General features: G+C 37.8%; 1 protein-coding gene across 9 annotated transcripts in view; it reads left to right on the top strand.

Moving 5' to 3' along the window:
* Positions 1 to 13,687, top strand: part of ikzf4 (IKAROS family zinc finger 4) — a 208,062-nt gene extending 194,375 nt beyond the window's left edge. For all 9 annotated transcript variants that reach the window (XM_072567371.1, XM_072567372.1, XM_072567373.1 and 6 more), the window contains one exon: positions 1,077 to 13,687. In XM_072567371.1, the coding sequence (XP_072423472.1) occupies positions 1,077 to 1,801 (725 nt within the window). In that variant the 3' untranslated portion in view covers positions 1,802 to 13,687. The remainder of the gene's footprint in view (positions 1 to 1,076) is intronic.
* The last annotated feature ends 11,603 nt before the right edge of the window (positions 13,688 to 25,290 follow it).

A 25,290-nucleotide genomic window follows, 5' to 3' on the forward strand; every position in this document is an offset into this window, starting at 1 on the left:
GTCCTTGTATCACTTTTTATTTACTCATTACTTTAAATTTGTACCCTCTCATTCTCGATCATTCCATAAGTGGAAAACATTTTCTCCCTATTTGCCCTGTCCAATACTTCTATCAGAATGCTGGGGTGGCACGGTGGCTCAGTGGTTAGCACTGCTGCCTCACAGCACCAGGGACCTGGGTTCAATTCCTACCTCGGGTGACTGACTGTGTGGAGTTTGCACATTCTCCCCGTGTCTGTGTTGGTTTCCTCCAGGTGCTCCGGTTTCCTCCCACAGTCCCAAGATGTGCAGGTTAGGTGAATTGGCCGTGCTAAATTGCCTATAGTGTCAGGGTCAAATATAGAGTAGGGGAATGGGTCTGGGTGGGTCACTGTGGACTTGTTGGGTCAAAGGACCTGTTTCCATTCTGTAGGGATTCTAATTCAATCTAATACTTAAATAAAAAGGGTATTTCAACCACCACCTGTCAAAGCAAAATGATTTTGGATTTTGGGGTAGGGATTTTTGAGACTCTCTAAATTAGGAGGAATCTTGTTTATTTTTGAGGTTTTTTTCCCCACTGTCAGGTGGAAGAGTGAAATCTGTCAGTTTTGGTTTTATTTGATTTCAATTATTTTTGTTCCAGTGCTAATTCAAAATTGTGTTGCTGATCTACTGTCTAAATTTGGCTGGTCTTAAATTGTCACCACCTCCTTTGTAAGGTTATGATTTCAAAAATGCTTTACCTGATGTCTTCATTATGATGATGAAACATGCAATACATTCAAGAGTTTGACAATCCTTGACTTGGAACTTAAACTAAATCAATATTGACTTGAAGGCTGTACATGTTTCTGAAAGAATATTGAAACACCTTTCTCTTAATTGGACTGTTGTCTTTGTAATAAAATTTGTAAAATGACCATTTCAATTCCTGAAACCAAAATTGTTAACTTGGGTAGGGATTTCATTTACAGTATTTGATGTAACAGAATTGGTTAGACCGGAGAGAGGGGAGAGAGTTGCCTCTAACCTCCCTAGCTTACTGATTTATTTCTGTTATTCTCTGATTTTAAATCCTAATCCTTTCTTTTCAGGTGATAAACACATACGCCTCAACCTGACTGATGTTCACTTTGAGGTGAACTCCAATTTTGAGAAGGATGTAGAGATGATGGCTCCTCACCCCATGGACCAGAATTTGGGCAGTGCACTGTCCTATCTAGGAACAGAAGCAATGAGGCCCCCGAGGCTCCCCATGACGAGTTGCACACCGGAGATCACGCCAGTGATCAGTGCTGTCTACTCCCATGTACATCCCATCCACAGCCGAGCTGAGGCACAGGGAAGTCGAGAGGCAGCAGAAGGCCACGAAGATATGCCGGAACATCTGAATTCTAGAGCAAAAAACCAACTGGTAGAGCTTGGAGTGTCTCCAAGCAATGGCTGCCATGATTCCACAGATACAGAAAGCAGCCATGAAGACAGGAATGCCCAAACTTTCCCCAGTAACTATGCCATAAGGCAAAGCCCGGCCTATTCCAAAGAGGACCCAAAGGCACAGGAGCCCCCATCATCTGCCAAAGCAGCTCAAAGCTCAGCCAAAGAGGTCCTAAGAGTCTTAAATGAAGATGGAGAACAAGTTAAGGCTTATAAGTGTAACCACTGCCGGGTTCTCTTTCTTGACCACGTAATGTTTACCATTCACATGGGTTGCCATGGATTCAGAGACCCTTTTGAATGCAACATCTGCGGCCATCACAGCCAGGATCGGTACGAATTCTCCTCACACATTGTCAGAGGAGAGCACAAAGTGAGTTAGAGAGGGCCATATGGACTACAGTTTTCTATGCCCCTTGCTCTGGCTTCATCTAAAGAAGGAGGTGTTCTTACTAGGGTTGGACAAGGTAATTGTTTTCAGGGATTAATCTACAGAATAAACTGGGGTTAAATTTGGCTCTGTTTTTAAAATTAAAACTAAATATTCCCCATCTGGAATTTTTTCGTTGCATCTTTTGACCCAAAGATGCTAACCTTAAATTTATTTAGTTGAGCTCTGGTGGAAAGGAGCAATGAATATTTCTTGGAACCCAATTTTACAGTTGATGCCAGTTAATGAAGATTTGGATTAAGGTACTTTTTTTTGAAGCACTGATTATTTTATGTACATAAGGCAGTATAGGTAGGCTTTGCGTTGTAGGGATGAATTAAAAATATGATTTTATTCCTACCAAAGCAATCAATTTAATGGACTTCAACTGGTTTTTCACCATCCAGAGAGTAGAGACATCAGCTGTTCTTAAACCCTGAAGATCATGTGTAACTTTAGAAGAGCAGCATTAGGTGGAAACCATTTACTTGATCCCCTTTAGCACTGTATGAATTCTGAACTTAGAAAAATAAAATTAATTTGACCAAATTATCTGAATCAAAGAGAACTACCTACGTTTATGTCTTAGCCACATTTGTCTTTGAAATATGAAATTTTACAGGTGCCCATTTTTAACATTTGTGAGTTTAGGAGTTTGAGCATCTTGGAAATTTTGACACTTTTAACTAAAGATATGACTTGCATGTTTTTGTTTCCAAGTCCTGGTTCAAAACCTGTGGATTAATCCCAGAGTATTGTAACTTGATTACCCAGTTATGTAATTTAAGATGTTCAGCCAGATTCTGTGATAGTATTGGGGGTGGGGGAGGGATTTATTGTCAAAATTAACCTTTTTAAAAAGAACAAAAGTTTTTAACTGCTTCAATTTGAAGATTCCCAATGATGTAGTAGTTTATGTGCCTCCTTTGTCACTGTGGTTACAAATTCAAATCCTGTCAATAGTTCATCTTCACTTGCCTCCTGTACATGTGGTGAGCTTTGTAAAATCTCTGTTGAACCAGTGCACCGTCTTGCCCTGTGCAAAGTGATCAGCCTGTCTGCTGAGCAACAGAAGTACCCTGACAATACACAGTACAGGGTCATTAAGCCATGGGGGATGAGTGGAATTTCAGGAGCTATTGTCATTAAATCAGACCATTTATAAAATAGGTAATCCAAACTACCTCGTTATCGCTATTGGATATTATAACTACCATGATGCAACCGTGGATTACAAGAGGCTTTGAATTGGTGGCTAATGGTCATAGGTAATTAACACCTTGCCTATTCCCCTTCCCCTTCACCACCAAGAAAGCTGTTTTATGTCAATGTGTAGCCAACCATTTAGACAATGTATACACAATAAAATGCACAGACGTGTTGGTGCATGATAGTTTCTATTGTTCAGTTTCATGGTTAAGAGCATCAGTGCCCTGTTTTAATAAAATATTGACTTGTGGTCTGGCGGTATAGTTAATATATGTACTGTCTAAAGTTTGAACCTTCCGCAAAGTCGATATTTCAATTCATTAACCACCATGTGCATATTGAGTTCCTTTAGTTTTTGGCTGAGACACTGCAGTGCTTAACACTCTGAAGAGAGGTAGCCATCTGTGTTCGTGCTCGCCAACACTGGAGCAGCATTTGTATTAGAAGCTGTGAAGAAATGTGAGTGTTATGTAGGAATGTGCAGTTTTAAAACTTTAATCATATTATATAAATATTTTAGTTCTGACCAAATATGGTTGCAGGAAGAAGGTTAATATATTTTAAACAATTAATGTGTTATCTATTAAAAAGAGTTTCCCAAATGTTGAGGTTTTTAAATATTGTCAGCATTCATATTTATAATTTTAAAATTCTATAGTATAAAAATTCAGATGCTTCACACTCCTGTGTTGTCAGCTCCAATCCCAGACCTGGGCCACTTCAGCCACATTCACAGTGAATAGTAACAAGTTCAATGTTGCTTCCTGGATGGAACATCTATAGGAGTTGGATATTGGCTACTGCGATCCAGTGAGGCACTGAAAGCTTTTCTTTAGGGATGTGGGTAAGAGAGCGGAAGAAAAGCAAGAGGAAAGATCACAATCCCTCTCCCTTCTAATAAAGAATATTGTATGAATGCACACAGCCATGATTGCATATCTTTACTAGGTTAATCAGCTGCTGTTCCAAAAAGGACATTTTTTTTGAGTTAATAGGTTTTTATAAAGAGGGAAACTATGACATTGTCAGTTTCCAAGTCACTGATGCAAACTCTACATTGAGTTTTCAAGGTGATTACTGGGTCATAGTTTTCTTTTGTCCAACCCTAGTTCTTAACCAATTTCCTTTTTCTGGTTTTCTGTGATTAATTTGTTTTGAACTGACACTTGTAAGAATTTTTCCTTGAATTTGTAGATTTAAATTGTCTTTGCACATTGAATTTCAACACATAAATGTGTTGCACACTGCTAGGGCAGCACAAGTTAGCTTCCAATGTCTTATGTAGACTCTACATGTAACTTCAATGCCTTCCTTCATTTTTTCATCCGTTATTTTGAGCACTCTTGTAAGATATAAGTTTAATCTGTGCAAAGTACAATTATTTAAATCTACTTTAAAAGGTCCTGCTATATTAGTAGAAATTTCTATGTCTGAGCTCAATACAATCTTGTATTTCTAGTCCCTGAAGGAATGGGACAGTCCCTGTAACACAGCTAGTCCACTAAGCTGTAGGGACAGAGAAACTTGGAAACAAATTTTATCTGCCCTGTCAAAGTTGAGTTAGATGCAAAGGGACAAAGTTTTAAATGTGGTTGTTGTTTCTGAGCCAGCTTTTAAATAAAATTATAAATAATAAATGGCTCCTTATGGAAATTAAGATGAGAAGTTGCTTTCAACCATAACAAGGAAATCCTAAGCAATGGTGGTGGATCATTGTTCATTGTAGGAGATTTGTGCTAAAGACTTCAAGTTTATCTGTCCAACATGCTTTTTGCGCCTTTTTTAACGCTTGCACATGTCGCTTAATGGTACCATTTTTTGGCAAATTAAGTGCGCTAAGTTTGCAATCCAACTGCAAAAGGCCACAAAGGTTGAGCATTTGTGAATTGAGAATATCACCCTAGTGCAGTAAAATTGATTAAAGGTTTTGACTCTGGTAATGGAGCTCTGCTTGTACCTGACCTTAAAAGGCATCTCACTTCCAAAATAGTTATTCACTGTGGTGTTGAGCAGATCTGCCTGAAGGAAGAAAACCTGCACCAACCAGCATTCCAGTAAGTTTCTGAATCAGGTAATGTACACTTAGAACCAGATTACATTTTGCTTTTATTTGCTATTAATAAGGGGTCTTCATGGCAACATTTGGTCAGCCATTAAAATGGCACTCATTGTCTGATCACAAACTATGTCAAGGAAACTTGCTTTCAAGTTTAAATCTCAGTTCACCTGTTTTTAATCTTGAGGCATTTTCAAAATAATTAGAAATAAATAGCCTTCCATCCCTTTAATTTATGGGGAAAGCATTGTAGGTTGTTTTTATATTTGTCATCTTTAAACATATTATTCAGTGCCAGGTGGGGATTGACTTAGAATCACAAACTGTTGTTCTCTCTGGAGCCAATGAGCAGATATGATGCTAATCTCCTTAAAGGGAGTTGCTTTTTTTTTCAAAAACATCGATTCTGGAATAGTGCCTTGCAGGTTTAAACTGCAGCACCATTTCATTTTTTTTTGCTGTGTTGAAAACATTCAAAGCTGCGCAAAATATTTTGAATAATATAGTCCCCTAATCAAATTAGTGATAAATTTTGGGTGCAGTGTGGTCCATTATGAATTCATCTTTAATAGGGAAAATAACTTCATCTTTTTGACCTTATGACATTCTAGCAGTTTGCTTGCTACCATCTAAATAAATTCTAGCTATCTTACTTTGTGCTGTAAACAGAGTACATGCCAAGGAATCTCAAGATGCAAATCACCACCACATTCTCTAACCCACAGAAATGGGGGGGAAGAAAATCTAGATTGGTTTTATTATTTTGGGAAATTCTGGGTAGAGGATTTATTTAATTAGTGCATATGACTTGATGTGTGGCTTGAATGTTGCTATGCCCATAATGGTAGTGGGGTTATTGTGACATGTCCTAATGCTTGCTTGGACTTTCTGAGCCACTTTGCAAGAATATGAGTGGAGATCATTCATAATGCAACCCCATTATGTTTTTTTTGTGTGGAAGTAAACAAGATTATATGAGACTATCAAAAACATACAGAAAATGAAATGTTCTCTGCAGTGACTTGAGATTTTCTTTGGCTGAAACTTTGGAAAACATAAAGCTACCAGCTCAGCAACTTTGGGTTTGGGCATTAATTGGGTTAATGATTTGATGATAGACTTAAGTCTGCACAGGTAAAACTTTCAATAGAATCAAACGTGCCAATGCGTTTTGCACTGGTGGATTACCACAGCATGTCTTTGCTAAATTTTCATTACATATGTTTTTAACATTTCTTGAAGGAGCTCCTCCGTATATTGACATTTTGATTCCCACCAGCTACGTGTAAGTTTAATCTTTCTGCAAATTCATGTGGTTTTGTGCTGTTGGTTTCCTCAGTTATCAGTCCACTAGTTAATCATTGTAATTTTAAGACTATTCTAGTTTGAGCAATTGTCCTAAAGTTATGAATATTATAATTTTAAAGTACCAGGGAGTAGTATCTCTGTCATCCATTCAAATACTGGTTGATGAGAAGTTAACTCTGATGAAGTCTGGACTAAAAGTTTCAGGTGGCTAAAAGAATTTAACATTGTTGTTCCTCAATTGTTAAAGTCCTTCATAAATAATTTGAGATAATCCATTGTGGTTGTAAAGTTCTTTCCTTGGATGATTTTTTGAGAACTGCTATCGATTTGTTCATTATCCCTCCTCTTTCCCTTGAAAAAGCTCATAGATATGCTGTGACCTCTGTATTGTACAGTAATAGGTACTAGTGAGTGAATTGCAAAACAATAACAAGTATTCAGATAACAGCATATGCTACCAGAATGAAGCCTGAATTGTTTATCATTGTTTTCTGAACTCAGCAGAGTTATTGCTTTTGATTCCCTCTTCTGTATTAAAGTTGCTGTATTATATGTAGTGTTTGTCATTCCTTCATGTTTTTTGTGATTTTTGTTTTTACTCTGATCTTTCAAATGTGGAAATTTTGAAGTGGCAAAAGTCTTTAATGGCAATGTGGAAATAAATGTACAACATGACAGGTCTTGAGATATTTTGGTATCTGATTGCTGGAAGGTAGTGCACCCAATATATATTCCACAGTAGAGAACTCGTGTTTACTTTCCAACCTTCCCCTGTGCACATCTATGTACAATTTCCAAAGAGCATTATACAATACGCTGAGCAAGGCACCAAAAAATAAAGTTTAATTTGAAAATCCTCAGGTATTAAAGTCCCTTATCCTGTGGTGGTTTTGAGGTTATTAAGTTGCTGTTGGAACAAATCATGGCATTGTCAATAATGACGTTATTGATTTATCCTAAACCCCTCAATACACAGCTTATATGGTCAATTTTCGATTAACACTTCTCAACCAAACTTATCACATGCATCCTTTTGGGGAGGCACAGTTTAGACTGACACTATTCTGATGCAAATATAGTTCTTGTACTACTGATCTAGAGAGAGAGAGAGTAATATTCCCATGTGAGTTTGTGGAACAGCACCTGACCCTCTGGCACAAAAAAAGTGGGATTGTGTCTTGTAAGGGGAAGAATTCTGGAGGGAGCATACATTTAAGTTATGAAATTTGTAAATTAAGCCACAGATCAACTGCCTATGTATGGTTACCACAGCTAATATTTTCTCATATTCAACAACCACCAAAGCTTACCAGTGATTTTGTAAAATTGTCAGTTCCTCTAGGAAGCAAATGGATTTTACAGCAACAGCAAAATAGTTTTTCTTTGAAATGCTTAGAGAGTTTTGCATTTATGCTTTTTGCCTTTTCGTCCAAAAATTGGGATGAGATATTGATTGCTCTTCAGCGCCTTGCTTTGTAAGTGAAGTAACTTGCTTGTAATCTTGAAGGATCGCCCACTTTGAGCACTTCAGGCAAATGTCTACTGATGAGGGGAACTGCTGGAGGATGTTTATATTTATTTTTATTTGAATTATGCCCTGTTTTATCTGGAATGAAGGGATGGGAGTGAAACTGGTTTGAAGATATTGCATTGAATCTGAGTTGAATTGCATTAATATGCTATTTATCCTTTGCCATAGACCTGCACTTAAGTTGGATCAAATTATAGGTCTTAAAGTATGTATTATTGGAGCCAAAGGTCATTCAGCCCATCAAACTTGTTCCACCATTCAATGTGATCTCAACACCATCCTCCCACTTTATCCCCAGATCCCTTGACACCTTGAGTTTCTAGAAACCTATCTATATCTTTCCTAATACATGCATTTTTTTTGTGTGTGAAGAGCCTTAGTTATTTCTAGGGTCAGTAATTAAGTTGAGAATTTTTAACCTAAAATTATTTTCAGGAAAATTAATTTGATCCACTTTGGAAATTTGTTTTGGTTTAAAACTGTAAATCCAGAAACTTTTTTTTATGCATGACAATGTTAGTTTAAACCAAGAGACCTTTTTAACCTTCCTTCCACACATCTGCATTCTTCATTTTTACTTTGCTGGGGTAAAAATGTAAACACTTGGGTACATTTGTTAGGAGGGGTGAGGGAACCCTCTTAAGAATGCTCACTATCACAAAATCAAGCAGAGAATAATGTTTAAAAGGCACATTGAGGAAAATGCAAGGGAGGCATTGTTTGAGTCTTGTTTGTAAATTTTGCTGTAGTACCTGATAGTTAATAAGTTAATTGAAATGAAAGCTAAATTGCTGATAATGAAGTTCATAGTTTTTCTTTTACCATAACCTAGTGTTTTCAAACATAATTTAGATGTAGCAGAAAACTTCAAGCCTGCTTGAAATCAGTGATGAGAGACTGTTTTAATAACAATTGGGCAGCCCACCTTTTTGTTAGTGTCACCTAGTGATGACTCTATTCTGTATATATAAAATTATATAATATCAACTGTATATTATATAATTTATGTACCTCTTTTTGGTCTGATCTAAATATATTGCACTTAACCATTTACAGGTAAAGGGTGAATTATATTTGGATTGTGACTTTTTAATGACATCTATTCTGAGGATTTTTGCCTCCTATACTTCTACTTTGATCCAACCAAGGAAAAAACATATTATATTAGGTTAAATGCTTTTAAATGCAGTCACTGTGCAGAACAAAAGCAAAAAGGTTTTTCCTTTGTAGTATTCTAAATCTGGAATGAAATTACTCCCTTTATTAAGCTTCCTGTTTTTCTATCCACTGTAAGTATGTATTCAGTTTATGAATGAGCGCAAAATAAGAATACTGTATTACTGTGATGGTAACCATGTTGATTGAGAATAAAATGCCCACTCTTATGTGTATGTTTGTTGCAGTAAAGAGATTTAAATAGTCATCACTTTTAATTTTGCTCTCATTCTCGATTGTGAATCATATAACTTTACAAAACACAACAAAATTGTGGTTCTACCTGTGTTTCCTTGGGACACTGGTCTTTGTATGAAATATATAGTTTCGTACAAGAAGTGTTTGATTTCTGAAGTAATCAAGTTTTTGCAGTCACATAAGCAAAAGCTAACAACTTGAACCTTTTTCAAACAGCTTTCCAAAGCACTTTGTCAATATTTATAGCTGGTGCAGTGATTAGTGGTTGTTTAGTTGAATTACTTAAGAGCTTGATAATCGATCATTTCTGTTGTCAGTTGATTGTTCATTTAATTTGTCATTTTTCACATAAAACACCAAAAACAATTAAATTTTAATACTAAGTTTCCTTTCATAATATTCTTCATCTACAATAAATTATGTTTTTAACTATTGACTATTATTTTAAGATAAATTACAAATTTTAATTTTACACTAAAAATAATATCTTTGAATAACTCCTAACAGAAACAACTTGTATTTTATATATCTTTAACAAAACGAATGTTCCAAAAGACTTTGTGATTTGATACAAGGCAAGTTATATTTGGCAAAGAGAGATGACTGAAAGTCTTATCAAAGAAGTGCATCTTTTGAGTTTTCAACCTTTTCAATAATTGAAGTTGCATTGTCCTCAAAAAAAAAAGAGATTTGGATAAAATTTTAGTGCAGCACTTACTTATTTCCAGTGGACAAGTTAAGTACTCAAACAGCTTAGAGAGTCGTCTTGGAAAGTAGCTGTATCTGAGAATATCTGTCTAGTTTAATGTGAGCATTTCAGATCAATAAAATGAGCTACTTTACAATGACTGTGCTTGATTTGTTTTCTTAAAAAAAACTCCATAGTTGTGCTGACCCCAGAATAATGTTCAACATATCTTGCAGTTAGGCTGGTACCACATTTTGACTTTTACTTCTGAGAACTGGACTGAAATCCAGACGTGGTCATATTCATTCTTAACTAGCTGCAATGGGTCCTACTTGAACTTTGTCTGGGTTGTCTCAGCTCAAATGGTAATGGGCAAAGGTATGTAATCTGAAATTGTATTTATAACTGCGCAAATCTCCACAAGTCCACAGGCTAATGTGGAAAATGAAAGTGCTTGCACTGGTGCAGCTTTGCTCTGGATCTGACTGTTTTAAACCTCACCTGGGAGAGCTCAGTTTCACCTACCCGGTGGACACATGCAAAATAATTAATTTTCACAAATCTTGACACACTTTACTTGGAGAGCGCAAAAATATTACCAAACAACTTTCTCAACAAATTGTTTTTGTAATTTGTGAATCTTTAAAATAATTTGCAGCCAGTAGTCACACAAATATCTGCACTTGGCGATTATCTGTTTTACTTGTGAAATATCAACTTCCTTTCACTGCTATCTATCAAAATTACCATCTACATGATTGTACATTATTGGGAATATAATGGATTTTTTTCCAGTTAGTCATTGTGTCACTTTCTGTCAGAACTCATTTGATCTTCTTGATGCATTTGAGACCACTGCAATTATATGTCCGTGTTTCAAATTTAATTCTATCAGCATCAAGCACATGCTGTACTATGAGAGAAGTAGCCTTTCAAAAGGCACATCACACGTTTTGGATGAATTTGTGTGTCTCCACTGTAACTTTGTGTATTTGTCCAAATATTCTCTTTTGTTACTTTTTAAGTTGTGCATTAAAAATAACTTTATTCTCGGAAGATGTTTTTATCTTGCACTTAAGGACAGTACGTAATATGCTACAGTACAAAAACTAACCTATTCAGGACACAGCTGAGCTGTTTAGCACTAAAATAGCTTGGAAATCTGATCTTTAGACTGTTAAAATGTAATCTCACTAGCAACTGTATTTTTCAGCTTTATCTTGGTGTCTGTCAGTTCCTAAAGATTTAAAATTAAGTTTAAATGTACCAGCATTTTTTGAGTCTGACTTCCCTCTGCCCAGGCACTGAAGACACGCGAAGTGTGCTACATCTATCCAACCTCAAGTTTGCTCCAGCGTCATGTTCCAGGTCATTTAAATGGCCCAGAAGGGCCTGAGCACCAGGAACAAAAAAATTAAAAGCAGTTTTGGGCTTCTCCCATTTGTAGCTGCCTCTGGCCCTGGTAATTTTGGCTACTGATGGAGATTAATAATGTAAGAGGGAGAGAATTTAAAAACAAATTACTGGGATCTAGCTTTAGATCGTTGGCTTGCTCCAGAGTCTTCCAGGATTCAGTGGCAAGCTACATTGGGAGCCCTTTTGAGGTGCCCAGCAAACATGACTACCATGAAATAAGGCCAAAGACTGTAAGTGCCCCTTTTCTGACATGTTTAAATGGTACTGTCTGGGTTTCTGGGGGTGCAGGCCAGAGGATCCACCCACCAGGAAAGCTCTGAAAATACCAAAGCAGTATTTACAACGTGCAGATCCTGTGACCTGGGGAGCTGCTATTCTTTTCTTACCTGTGTACCAAGAATGCTGGTTTCCTAGCTTCTATGAGAGAAGCCTTTTTGCTCACAAATAATCATATTTGTCAAAGTTACCCTGTTTGCCAGTTTCTAATGTTAAAAATTAAGCATATAACATTTTATATTTTGTTTATGAGCAATCTGACTGCATAGCAAGATAATAGCAGTTACAACAATCTGCCCATGCCTTGTTTTGGAGTTTCATAGTCCTAACTAGAGGTTGTGAAAATGTTAAACACAGTGTCCTTTAATTATCTGATTTCAGTGCTAAGTTGAAGGGTTTCCTTGACACACAATCTGTCACCCTCCCAATAAACAGCATCATTGTCACTAACGTTTTAGTACAGTTGTTGGTTGCCATGTCAAACTTTTGATCCTTAGAAAAACATTTTGAGTTGCAGTACATGAGAATGAAGCACTCGTGCTTACCAGTGTGTCACCATTTCAACTGTTGAGTGCGTGTTGTGCAACTGGTATAAAAGTGATTTTCATTTCTCTATACAATGTTTGGTTTTTAACCAATAAATTAAGTCTAATGATAGCAATGGGTGATCCTTTTATATTTATCAGCTGAAAAGGATAAGATTGTTATATATGGTTACAGGAAGCTTTTGTTCCTGGGTTGGAGACCCAACAATTGAGGGACAATGTGAAGGTCATCGTTTTATTGATTATAAAGTGTAAGCTCATTTTTAAACTTCACTTTATCCCCAGGAACTGGTCAGTACTTGAGTACAGTGTACTAGTTCTGTTTTAGGACGCTTGTCTGGAAGTATATTCATTTTGAGGTATTGAACTAATCCATTTCAACATATGATGAGATTGTTATTTGCAGCGGGGAGACTGTGAGATATTTATATTAGTTGTACACTGTTTGTGTAGCCAGAAGTAAAATGTGTAAATGCTGGAACCTAAAATAATGGTATACTTACAGGTCAACCAACATCTGAGAAATGATGGATCAAACTTTTCTCAGGCGCTGAGAGACCTGTGTATCGTGCCATTTTCTGTTTCTATTTCACTGTGGTGTTTTTATAGACTGTATAATGATATACTTCTCTAACCTAAAGAAGTTTCAAGGGAAACTTTTTTTTAAAAAGTTTAAACACTTAGAAGTACAACACATACCTGCTAAAGTGAAGTAGACTGCATGTTTTTGGCTATATGGAAAAAATTCCTAAACTTTTGTTTTCTGATTAGGAAAAAAGTAAAAGCCCAGTCCCTCAATTCCTTTGTTTTTTTTAAACAAAACATGCACATATTCTTATATACCTCATGAAAATGTGAATATGACATTAGCAATGATGAACTGACTATTCTGGATCGACTATCAATTATGAATAATCGCAATCGTTGTACCTTGCTGATTTGATTTTTGCAAGCAGTTTTTTAACCTGTAGATGTAACATTTTGTTTAGTTTGAAGCCGTTATTAATTGGTTTGAGGACAGTAAAGTGTAATCTTAATAAAGATGTGCTGCCTCAAAAAAAGCTGACCCATAGCGTGTTTAAAATGCGTAAATATTGTGTTTTTATACAAATGTACGGAATTCCAAGTGCAATACTCCACTGTCTCTTTACAGTAGTTTTCTTGATGGACTTATTCGTATACGTTTGTGTGTAAGTACGATAACAGACCGTTATTGTCTTGACTTTTTTTCTCCTGTGATCAATATGAATTGCATTATGTTGCTTTTAAAAACTGCTCCAGAGCCTTTGTACATGTATTATATTATAATTATATATATTTGTGTACTGGAGAAAAACTACTGTAAGTTTTGTACTGTCATGGCTGAAGGTCTACTAAAATAAACTTGAAAAACTCAGGAACCCGTTGAAGTGTTTGTTCTTTTTAAATTTCAACTGTACATAGTGCTCTATGATTGCTCAACTTTGTAATGACATGGCCAGACAAATTATCGGCTACACTATAAATGCAAGGAAGCTTGCCATGTCATTTCTGTTTTCACATGTCAAGACATTCCATGTCACACGTTTTGAAGTATAGTTACTGTTGGCATGTAGGCAAATGCGGCAGCCAATATGCGCATAGCAAGGACCAACAAAGAGCAATGAGATAAGTTACCTAAGCATGTGTTTCAACAGAAAGAAATTGTATCTATATAGCACTCTCATTTATTACAGCACTTTATTACATCTCTCAAATGCTCAAAGTATTTCATTTCTAATTAATTACTTTGAAGTACGTTCACTTTTTTTTATAAGCAAGTGCAGCAAACATTTTGAACACAGTAGGGGCCCATAAACAACAAATAAGATGAATGGCTATTTAGTTTGTTTCTGATGGTGTCAAGGTAAGAAGGTTGGGCAGGATGCCAGGAAAACTCCCTGCTCTTCCAATAATGCTATGGGATTGTTTACATCCACCTGAGAGGGCAAATGGGACCTCAATTCAGCATCTTACCTGAAATATGGCCTTCTCGATGATGTGCTTACATTCTGGAATGTGTCTTCAACCTAAATGTTCCATGTTTAAACAAATTATATGCTTAAATGTATGCTTGCTTCCATTTAACAAGTGTTCTCAACTGAAACTTGTGGAGTCCTTGTACAAATTAGGAAATTTCATACTGGAAGGAAAGACATGAGCACAATGAAAATGTAAATGTTTGATCCTGTGCCTATTTGTGGTCTTCTGTAAAGAATGAAACCCAAACTTGCCTCATTTAAGGAGGAGAAATGGGTTGCTAGGTGGCACGAGTATTGACTCGGGGCAAAAGTTAAAATTAAAAACCTTCTCTGCTAGCTAAATATAGATCTATTAAAAAGTGAGGTTCATTGAAAATCAGCCTTGTTTCTGATGAGTGCACAGCACAAAAATTGCCCAGAACCTTTATGTACTCTGAAATTGTTTAACTTACATGGAAATAGAAAATTTAAACACAATTCTTAAGTTTCTTGAAGGGCATTAGGCAGTGTAGAAAAAAAAACTACATTTTAACATGTTCAATGCCTAACTTTGGACTATTTGTCAAAGGTTAGACAGTTTCTATTTTCACCAATCATGTTCCTCACCTTGATAAGCACAAAATTCACCAGAACAAAACTGATAATTCCCCGCCTCCCCTACCACTCAAATCTTGTTTGTTGCAGGCTGATCTAGGGATCAGATCATATTCACTGAAGGAGATTACATGAGGTCTTAAAGTCTGCAACTGAAGAAAAATGGAAAAGAATGGATTACCAACCTAATGAGTAAAAAACCCTATATTAGCAGTCTGGGGGCTCAATGGAGTAGAACATTGCTCCCAAGAACAGATTTTGTTTCCAGCCCCAGTAGAATTGAAGTATAACTTCCCTCTGGCAGTAACGGTAATAAATGGGACTGTCAAAATAGGCTTGAAGGGCCTCCAGCTGTAGCACCAATGTGTTAAGTTAACACAGCGGACACAGATGGGGAAGAGACATTTATTGTGCATCCAACCAATGTGGTGCCTGATTTGGGAGTGATCGATTTAGGTTTTTAAACTTTTTTTTGGTATTAATTATTTCAAATCACTGAAAAGCCTTCACTTTAAGGACATATTGTGTTTCACAGAAAAGTTGTTTTAAGATAACTTTGTATTGTTAAAAATCACGTCTGTTGAATATTAAAGTTAAAGTAAGGCTTGCATTTATGTAGCACCTTTCATAACCTCTAGTATCACTTGTTTTGTAACACAACTAGCATTATGAGTCTTGAGAATGTCTCATTTTTATTGTTTTCTGAATAAACAGTTTGGTGGGGTGGGGCAGTAATTTAAATGTAACATGTAACATTCAACTTTTCAATGCAAATAAAAAGTCCTGTTACTCGGATAGGTATGTTGTGGCATTGAGCCATACAGACCAGAAGGATCCCAGTTTCAATCCTCAGGAATAACTGGGTTGGATGGATTCCATGCTGAAGGGAATTGTGGAAGGAACAGACTTTGACTAATGGCTGTTCAAGACTTGCAATCTTCATCTACAAAGAGGTAATGAAGACATCAAGTTTTAATTTGGAAATGTATAATATTTTTAGTGTATACGATAAAATGATGCAACTGTTGAGTGTTTTAGTGGTGAGGATTGAAAGGGTTAATTGAAAGCTCAGATCATCGAGGTTTCAGACAAACTGATTTAAACAGAAACACCAACAATATGAGCGTCTGCAACAGGTGTCTGTTGCAGTTGGTTGCTAAGTGCTTTGAGTCTGTACTGTCCCAAGGTCACCAAACCACAATGTTCAGAAAAGCTTAGATACTTCTCATTGATGTGGGAGCTAATATAAACTTGTCAAACTTAGATAGCCGTTATGACATTTCTACACTGCCCTACGACATAGTATGCACTCCTTCCGACTAGAAAAAAACACCATGAATTAACACAGCAGTCATTATGCAGAGAATATTGTCAATTAGGATATGCTCTTGTGTTTTTGTACATTTTCCTAACTTATTTGGCAAAAGTTACTTTTTAGAGACTTTGTGTTCAAAACTGAGAAATACTTTCATAACCTTGCACTTGAAAACCATGTTCCAGATAGTGAAGTACAGCAATATAGTCAGAGGTTAAGATCTCAATTGATGGTAATTTAACCACCAGGTGTTGCACATGGTTATGTAGATCAGAACATGCTGGATTCAGTTCTCTTCGGCTAATCTCCGCCTCAATGGGGCAAAATAATTGCTCCAGTTAAGGGGTCAAACAGCTCAGGAGTTCCTGCTCCTGATCACGATCCACTTACCTCTTCTAGTATTTGTATCTGAATGTGATTGACTGGTGATGTCAAAACCAAGCTCATTTGACATCTTCACTCAAACAACCTGTGGAGATATAAGATCTAGATACCCATGTTTGGGTACTACGAACATAACTTTTCACAGATGAGTAGAAGGAAAGGAAAAACCTTAAATGCAAATCATTTAAAGAAAGAAATTCTGATTGCCAACAACTTCCTTATTAGAACTCCATGTTGAAAATATTGAAGTGAAACAAAGAATTGTGAATGCTGGAGATATGAAATAAAAACAGAAACTACTGGAGAACCTCAGCAGGTATGGCAGCATCTTGAGAAAAAAACAGTTAACATTTCGAGAAGGGTAATTAGACTCAATGTTAACCCTGTTTCTGTCTCCACAGATTCTACCAGAGCTGCTGAGTTTCTCCAGTACCTTGCTTTTGTTGACAATACTGCAAGTTACTTTTCAGGTTTGTCAGTGATGTTATATCTATTACTTCTTACAAAGTGTTTACATATTTCTGGAAAAAGACATTTAATTGTCAAAAGCTTTTCAGCTTTCATTAAACAGGACAAAGACATAAGAAATCGGTTTTATTGTTATCTACGATGGTTGGAATTTAGCACTTGAAATGCTGTTAACAAAAGCAAAATCATCTTGAAGTGTATTCTGATTCAGTCACAGACTGCTAAAATTCAAAAAGCTTCCATTTGTACCATTGATGGTTCAACAGAGTAGTTAGCCCACAAGACCAGGAATAGGTCCCAGATCTACCTTTGATCTTTGCTAAGCAAAAGCTGAATGATAATAGGGTCAGCCTAATTACAATTGGCCTTGGTTGATGAAAGTTTAAAAGTTAACTGGATTGGTTCCCACTCCTATTTTGTTTGTGATTGTCCCAGATAGTGATGCCTTTTGGAAGAGTTTTTGTATGGACTCCAAGTGTAGACTGAACTGGGCCTAGCTTTTTCTTCCCCCCTGTGGTTAAGTGTCCTGCTCACACTTGATGCTCTTAAGTGAACAATGACACCCTTGACGAAACTGATTTCCATCAAGAAGAAAAATATCAACTCTGTTTAGGTCCTCTTTATATTTTAAATATTTCTATTTGGGAGGTGTACATTATTTTCACAGAAAAATAAAGAACTTCTAGCCTATCCCACCCTTCCTTTCTGTCTAAGTATGCAATTTTTTTAAATGATTAGACTTCATAGTGTTGCTCAGGTGGAACATGGATTACAGTCTATTGTTTTCCAGGATCCTGCTTCAGCCTGAACATGATAGTTTGCCCATCACTAAAAAGGCAAACCTATGGAATCAATATTATGATTCAGAGTAAAATTTAACCACCACCTATAAATGAATCAAGAGACCGACATTTTCAGTCTTTTTACCGAACACAAAATTAAAAATGAAAGTCCTTTTTCTCTCATCAAAACTGATATTCACATTAGTTGTTTTCCTCTACCTTTTGCAGGTGATTTTATAGTACTCAGGATGCATGTTACTTAGAGTTAGGTTTGCTTTTTCTAGAAAACTTTTACTTAGAATATTTATGAAAGATTTTATAAAATGCTAATGTTGTCATTGATATAGTGTGGTCCTTCAATGAACAGAATCTGAAACAGAGCACCACTGACCATGTATGTGCTTGACTGGTTTTGGCTAGATTGTTTGAGCTTATCATCAAAGTACCTAATAAATATACCTTTGTGACCCTGTGCAAACAACTGACACCCTACCAGTAATACAAATAAAAAGTCTCCTTGTCTCAAGGAATTCCAACGGCTTAAGAATTTTTATCCTAAACTGTCGCCCAAAAATGTCATTAACTTTGGATTGCTCCTGTCCCTGCCGTTCGTCTAATTGTTTGTTGATGTTCTGTCTGCTTGTTATGGGACAAGGATGGTCATAGTCAATGTTGGCTCTTGTCATTCCACAGGAGCAGGGTGTTCCCATGAAGCATCCCTTGCAAAGAGAATCTGTGACTTCTGAGGTCCAAGTAAAATTTCCATCTCAAACTGAGCCAGAATTGTGCTCCAGGCTCTAGAGAACATGTTGCAACTAGGTAGAAACACACCATCTGCAGGTGGTTTTGAAGACCACATTTTATGGGTAAGTTGGGTGATTTATTTTTCTCAATGTTATGTAATTTTAATGATAGCTGTACACACTAATCTGGCTTAAGAAGGTTGTATGGGATGTATGAAAAAGAAGGGATGTATGAAAATAGTTTGAAACTGAATGCTTTGTGATTTTGGGGGAGGTGACAACCTAGTGGTATTATCACTTGACTATTAATGCAGAAACCCAGTTAATGTTCTGGAAACGCAGGTTCAAATCCTGCAATGACAGCTGGTGGAATTTGAACTCAGTAAAATTCTGGAATTATGAAACCATTGTCGATCATCAGATAAATCCCATCTGGTTTAGGGAAAGAAACTGCCATCCTTACCTGGTCTGGCCTCCATCTGACTCCAGACCCATAGGAATGGAGTTGACACTTAACTGCCCTCTGGGCACTGAGATATGGACAATAAATGCTGTCCTGGCCAGTAATGTCCACATTGCATGAATTAATTTTAAAACAAGTGGTAGCTACCAATTTGTAACTGCTGAGTTTGAAAAATATGAAGTGATTGCTTGTTGCTATGTTTCTTTTATTCAGCCAATTGGCACCATTTAATTACAACCCCTTGAGTGCACATGAGATATAACCATGTGCATCATATGCACAATGCTTATGTAACCTTCATATAAATATGCATGGAACACCAAACAGTTTCTCCCATGAGTGCTCTGTGTCCTTGCAAATGGTTTCTAACTGAATGGAAAACATATTAGGAACTGAGAAGCAGACCAACAAATGCTGTGACTTCTAAACACAGTGCTAATATGCTCTGTCCCACTAGCAAATGTCAGAATGTTTACACTCTAGAGTGCAGTCAGCTGCATTCTTGGCATGCAAAAGCGATCACCAGTTTACTGAAATGTCTTGTTGATCAAGTTGTTCTTTAGTCTTTCCTCTAGAGGGCTCTGCTACACGAAGTACATCAATTGATAATACATCATTTGTACAGAAACATTTGAAGGTTGCGAGACAAGTTGAGAGGCTATGCATATGGAATCCTTGATTTTAATAGAGGCATAGACCATAAAAAATCACAAATGTTACAGTGCAGAAAGAAGCCATTGTGCCCATTATGTCTGCAGCAGGTTTCTGAGTGAACACCATGATTTGGAGCCATTCTCCCACCTTTTTGCCATAACCCTGAATGTTGTTTCTGTTTAAATAATCATCTAATGCCCTGATGAATGCCTTGATTGAACCTGCCTCCACCTCAGGCAGTGTATTCCAGATGCAAACCAATCACCTTGTGTAAATACTTGTTTTGCAAATCACTTTAAACCTGTGCTCTCTCTCATTCTTGATCTGTTTACGAGTGGAACAGTACCTCCTGTCTATTCTGTCCAGACCTCTTTTGATCTTGACATTTTAGTGTTTCTCCATGTTTTTTCAACCAAAATGTATCATCTCACTACTCTACATTATGGGCTCCCTTGAAAACGAACCTTCCAGCTCAGCGAGCAAACTTACATTCCGAACCGCAACCTGAGCTACAAATCCTATCAAAACGGGCTCCCTTAATGTTGCTCACATTAAGGTTCTGCTCCCAATAAAGCCAGAGTTTAGTTAACTAAACTCTGGCTTTATTGGGAGCAGAAGAGATTTTTTTTTAATTCACTCGTGGGATGTGGGCTTTGCTGGCTGAGCCAGCATTTATTGCCTGTCCCTAGTTGCCGTCAAACACATTGCTGTGGGTCTGGAGTCATATGTAGGCCAGACCAGGTGAGAATGACAGATTTCTTTCATCAAGGACATCAGTGAAGCAGATGGGTTTTTCCAACAATCAACGATGAACCATGGTCATCAGTAGATTCTTAATTTCAGTTTTTTTTAGTATTGAATTCAAATTCTGCTGTGGTGGATTCTAACCCAGGTCCCCAGAACATTAACTGAGTTTCTGGATTAATTAAAAAAAAACACAACTGCAGATGCTGGAAATCAGAAACAGAAGCAAAAACAGAAATTGCTGGGAAAACTCAGCATCTGTGGAGAAAAAGCAGTGACCTTCCTTCAGAACATGGATTACTATTCTAGCAACAATACCACTAGGCCATCATCTCCCCATAAAGACATAGGAGCATAAGTAGGCCATTCAGCCCATTGAGTCTGGTCTGCAATTCACTAAGATCGTGGCTGATCTGATAATCCTCAATTATCTGCCTTTTTCCCATAGTCCTTGATTTCCTTACTAATTAAAAATCTATCTCAGCCTGGACTTAACTTAATGACCCAGCTGCTACAGCCCTCTGCAGTAAAGAATTCCACAGATTCACTATTCTAAGAATCGAAATTCCTTCACCCGATCCTCCGAAGAGTAACCCACCCAGACGCATTCACCTACGCTATCACTCGACATTTACCCCTGACTTACATACCCCACCTACGCATCCCTGAATACTATGGGAAATTTAGCTTGGCCAATTCATCTAACCTGCACAAATTTGGACTGTGGGAGGAAACCAGAGCATCCGGAGGAAACCCATGCAAACACGGAGAATGTGCAAACTCGTGCAGACAGTCGAACCAGAGTCCCTGATGCTGTGAGGCAGCAGTGCTAACCACTGAGCACCATGCCACCCCACAGATTTGGAGGCAGGTGAACACTTCGGTGATATTGACTTTAGCGATGGAAAGGGATAAATACATAACGCAGGGCAAGAGTTATTGCTGGGGGAAAGGCAATTATGATGCAATTAGGCAAGAGTTAGGATCCACAGGATGTGGAAGGAAACTGCAGGGGATGGGCACAATTGAAATGTGCAGCTTATTCAAGGAACAGCCTACTGCATGTCTTTAAGTATGTACTGTCAGGCAGGGAGGAAGTGTTCGAGCGAGGAAGCTGTGGTTTACTAAAGAAGTTGAATCTCTTGTCAAGAGGAAGAAGAAGGCTTTATGTTAGGACGAGATGTGAAGGCTCAGTCAGGATGCTAGGGAGTTACAAGTTAGCTAGGAAAGACATAAAGAGAGCTAAGAAGTGCTAGGAGGGGACATGAGAAGTCGTTTGTAGGTAGGATCAAGGAAAACCCTAAAGCTTTCTATAGCTACATCAGGAATGAAAGAATTACTAGAGCAAGATTAGGGCCAATCAAGGATACTAGTGGGAAGTTGTGCGTGGAGTCAGAAGAGATAGGGGAAGCGCTAAATGAATATTTTTCGTCAGTATTCACACTGGAAAAAGACTATGTTGTCGAGGAGAATACTGAGATAAATGCAACTAGACCAGACAGGATTGCGGTTTGCAAGGAGGTGGTCGCAGTTCTGGAAAGTTTGAAAATAGATGTCCCCTGGGCCAGATGGGATTTATCCTAGGATTCTCTGGGAAGCCAGGTAGGAGATTGCAGAGTCTTTGGCTTTGATCTTTATGTCGTCATTGTCAACAGGAATAGTGCCAGAAGACTGGAGGATAGCAAATGTTGTTCCCTTGTTCAAGAAGGGGAGTAGAGACAACCCTGGTAATTTATAGACCAGTGAGCCTGACTTTGGTCATGGGTAAAGTGTTGGAAAGGGTATAAAAGACAGAATTTATAATCATCTTGAGAGGGATAGTCAACATGTTTTTGTGAGGGGTAGGTTGTGCCTCTCAAACCTTATGGAGTTCTTTGAGATGGTGACCAAACAGATGGATGAGGGGAAAGTGGTTGATGTGGTGTACATGGATTTCAGTAAGGTGTTTGATAAGGTTTCCCAGAGTAGGCTATTGCCAAAATACGGAGGCATGGGATTGAGGGTGTTTTAGCATTTGGATCAGAAGTTGACTGGCTGGAAGAAGACAGATGGTAGTGGTTGATGGGAAATGTTCATCCTGGAGTTCAGCTACTAGTTGAGTACCGCAAGGATCTGTTTTGGGGCCACTGCTGTTTGTCCTTTTTATAAATGACATGGATGAGGGTGTAGAAGGATGGGTTAGTAAATTTGTGGATGATACTAAGGTCGGTGGAGTTGTGGATATTGCTGAAGGATGTTGAAGGTTACAGAGGGACATGGATAAACTGCAGAGCTGGGCTGAGAGGTGGCAAATGGAATTTAATGTGGAAAAGGTGATTCACTTTGGAAGGAGAAACAGGAACAGAGAGTGCTGTGCTAATGGTAAGATTCTTGCTAGTGTAGAAGAGCAGAGTGATCCCTGAAAGTGGCCACCCAGATTGATAGGGTTGTTAAGAAGGTGTACAGTGTGTTAGCTTTTATTGGTAGAGGAATTGAGTTTCAGAGCCACGAGATCATACTGCAGCTGTACAAATCTCTGGTGTGGCTGCACTTGGAGTATTGCGTACAGTTCTGATCACCGATGTGGAAGCTTTGGAGTGGGTTCAGAGGAGATTTACTATAGTGTTGCCTGGTATGGAGGGAAGGTCTTCTGAGGAAAGGCTGAGGGACTTGAGGCTCTTTTGTTGGAGAGAAGAAGGTTGAGAGGTAACCTAATTGAGACATACAAGGTAATCAGAGGGTTAGATAGGGTGTACAGTGAGAGCCTTTTTCCTCTGATGGTGATGGCTAGCACAAGGGGATGTAGCTTTAAATTGAGGGGTGGTAGATATAGGACAGATGTCAGAGGTAGTTCCTTTACTCAGAGTAGTAGGGGCATGGAACACACTGCCTGCAACAGTAGTAGACTCGCCAACTTTAAGGGCATTTAAGTGGTCATTGGATAGACATATGGATGAAAATGGAATTATGTAGGATAGATGGGCTTCAAATTGGTTCCACAAGTCGGCACAACATCGAGAGCCAAAAGGCCTGTATTGTGCTGTAATGCTCTATGCTCTGTCTATAATGTGTAACCCCTAATTCTGAAATTATGCCTTTTGGTCTTAGACTCTTCCACAAAGGGAAACAACCTTTTACTTCATCTCCCCTGTCAAGTTCCCTAAGAATCTTGTCTGTTTCAATAAGGTTGTCTCTCATTCTTCTATATTCCAACAAGTGCAACCCAATCTACTCAACCTCTCCTTATAAGATAGTCCTTCCATACCTTGTATCGCCCGAGTGAATATTCTCTTGACTGTCTCCAATGCCAGTGTATTTTCTTTAAATAAGAGACCCAAAACTGTTCACAGTATTCCAGCTATGGTCTGACTAGTGCATGGTAAAAATTTTAGCAAAACCTATCTACTCTTGTACTCCATTCTCCTTGAAATAAAAGCCAACATTACTTTTGCCTTCCCTATCACCAATGAACTTGGATGTGTTGACACATGTTTAGGTCAGTTCCAAAAATCAAATTGGCTCTTTGTCTTGTGTAAATTAGATCATATCAACAAGCTTTTCAAACAGAATCTAAAGAATGGAAGAATAGGCTTGCTCTGATGTAGCACTTGATCACATCTCAAAAAATTGACATACAATGGATACCTTATCTGAAATTTGATTCAATGTGTATACTGACAATATCCAGCTTCACCTCACCACTACCCCAGTGGACCCTGCACTGCTTACAAAGCAAGAGTATACAGCAGCATTACAGGACAGCTATTCGGCCAGAGTTGAACAGAAAGGAACAGAGTGTACAAACACTGAAAAAGAGCTGTAAAAGAGGCCGAAGTGTGGGATGGGGGGGAGGGAAACGAATGGTAAAAAGGCAAAATTAATGGCTCTTGGATGCACATATGTGTTGAAACAAAATGGATGAATGAGTTGTTAAATACTGGTTAACAGGTAAGATTATAAATCCATTATGGAGCCATAGTTACAAGGATATTAAAACTGGGAACTACATATTCAGGAGTATGTGACTTTTTAAGGGACAAGCAGGAAGGAAAGGATAGTGGGGTAGCACTGTTGGTATGCAATGAAATACATACAATAGCAAGAAATGATCTTGAATTGGAAGATGTTTAATCCTAGCGAGTTTTGATGTTTAATCTATATGTTGGAGATAATAAATAAAATGGGGAAGGAGGAGTAGTCGATAGGCTCCCTAACGAAAGCTATATTGTAGAACGGAATAAATGAGGATGTATTAATGAGGGCATGTCACAACTGAGGTACATTTATCGTGGGTGACTTTAATCCTCATGTAGGTCGGGATAGTTAAATTGGCAGAGGAAGCCATGAGGAAGAATTCATTTGAGATCGTTTCCTCGAACAACATTGAGTCATACAACATGGAAACAGACCCTTCGGTCCAACTAGTCTACGTTGATTGTGTTCCCAAACTAAACTTAGTCCTACTTACCTGCGTTTGGCCCATATCCTTCCAAACCTTTCCTATTCATGTGCTTACCTAAATGTCTTTTAAATGTTGTAACTGTATCTGCAATATGTTGCGGATCCAACCAAGGATCAGGCTATTTTAGATCTGGTGATGTGTAATGAGGCAGATTTAATAAATGATGTCAGGATAAAAGATCCTCTCAAAAACAGTGATATGGTAGGATTTAGCATTCAGTTTGACAGGGAGGAACCTGAGTCGGAAGTAACTTGCTAAACTTAAACAAGGGCAATTTACAAAGGAATGAGGGCAGAGTTGGCTGGAGTGGACTGGAAAAAGAGTTTGCAGCAAAGACAGTTGCAGAACAATGACAGACATTTTAAGAAAATAATTAATCGCCCACAGCAAAGACAAACTCCAGTGAGGAAG

This window comes from Chiloscyllium punctatum, chromosome X (genome assembly GCF_047496795.1).
Source record: "Chiloscyllium punctatum isolate Juve2018m chromosome X, sChiPun1.3, whole genome shotgun sequence".
NCBI classification, from domain to species: domain Eukaryota; kingdom Metazoa; phylum Chordata; class Chondrichthyes; order Orectolobiformes; family Hemiscylliidae; genus Chiloscyllium; species Chiloscyllium punctatum.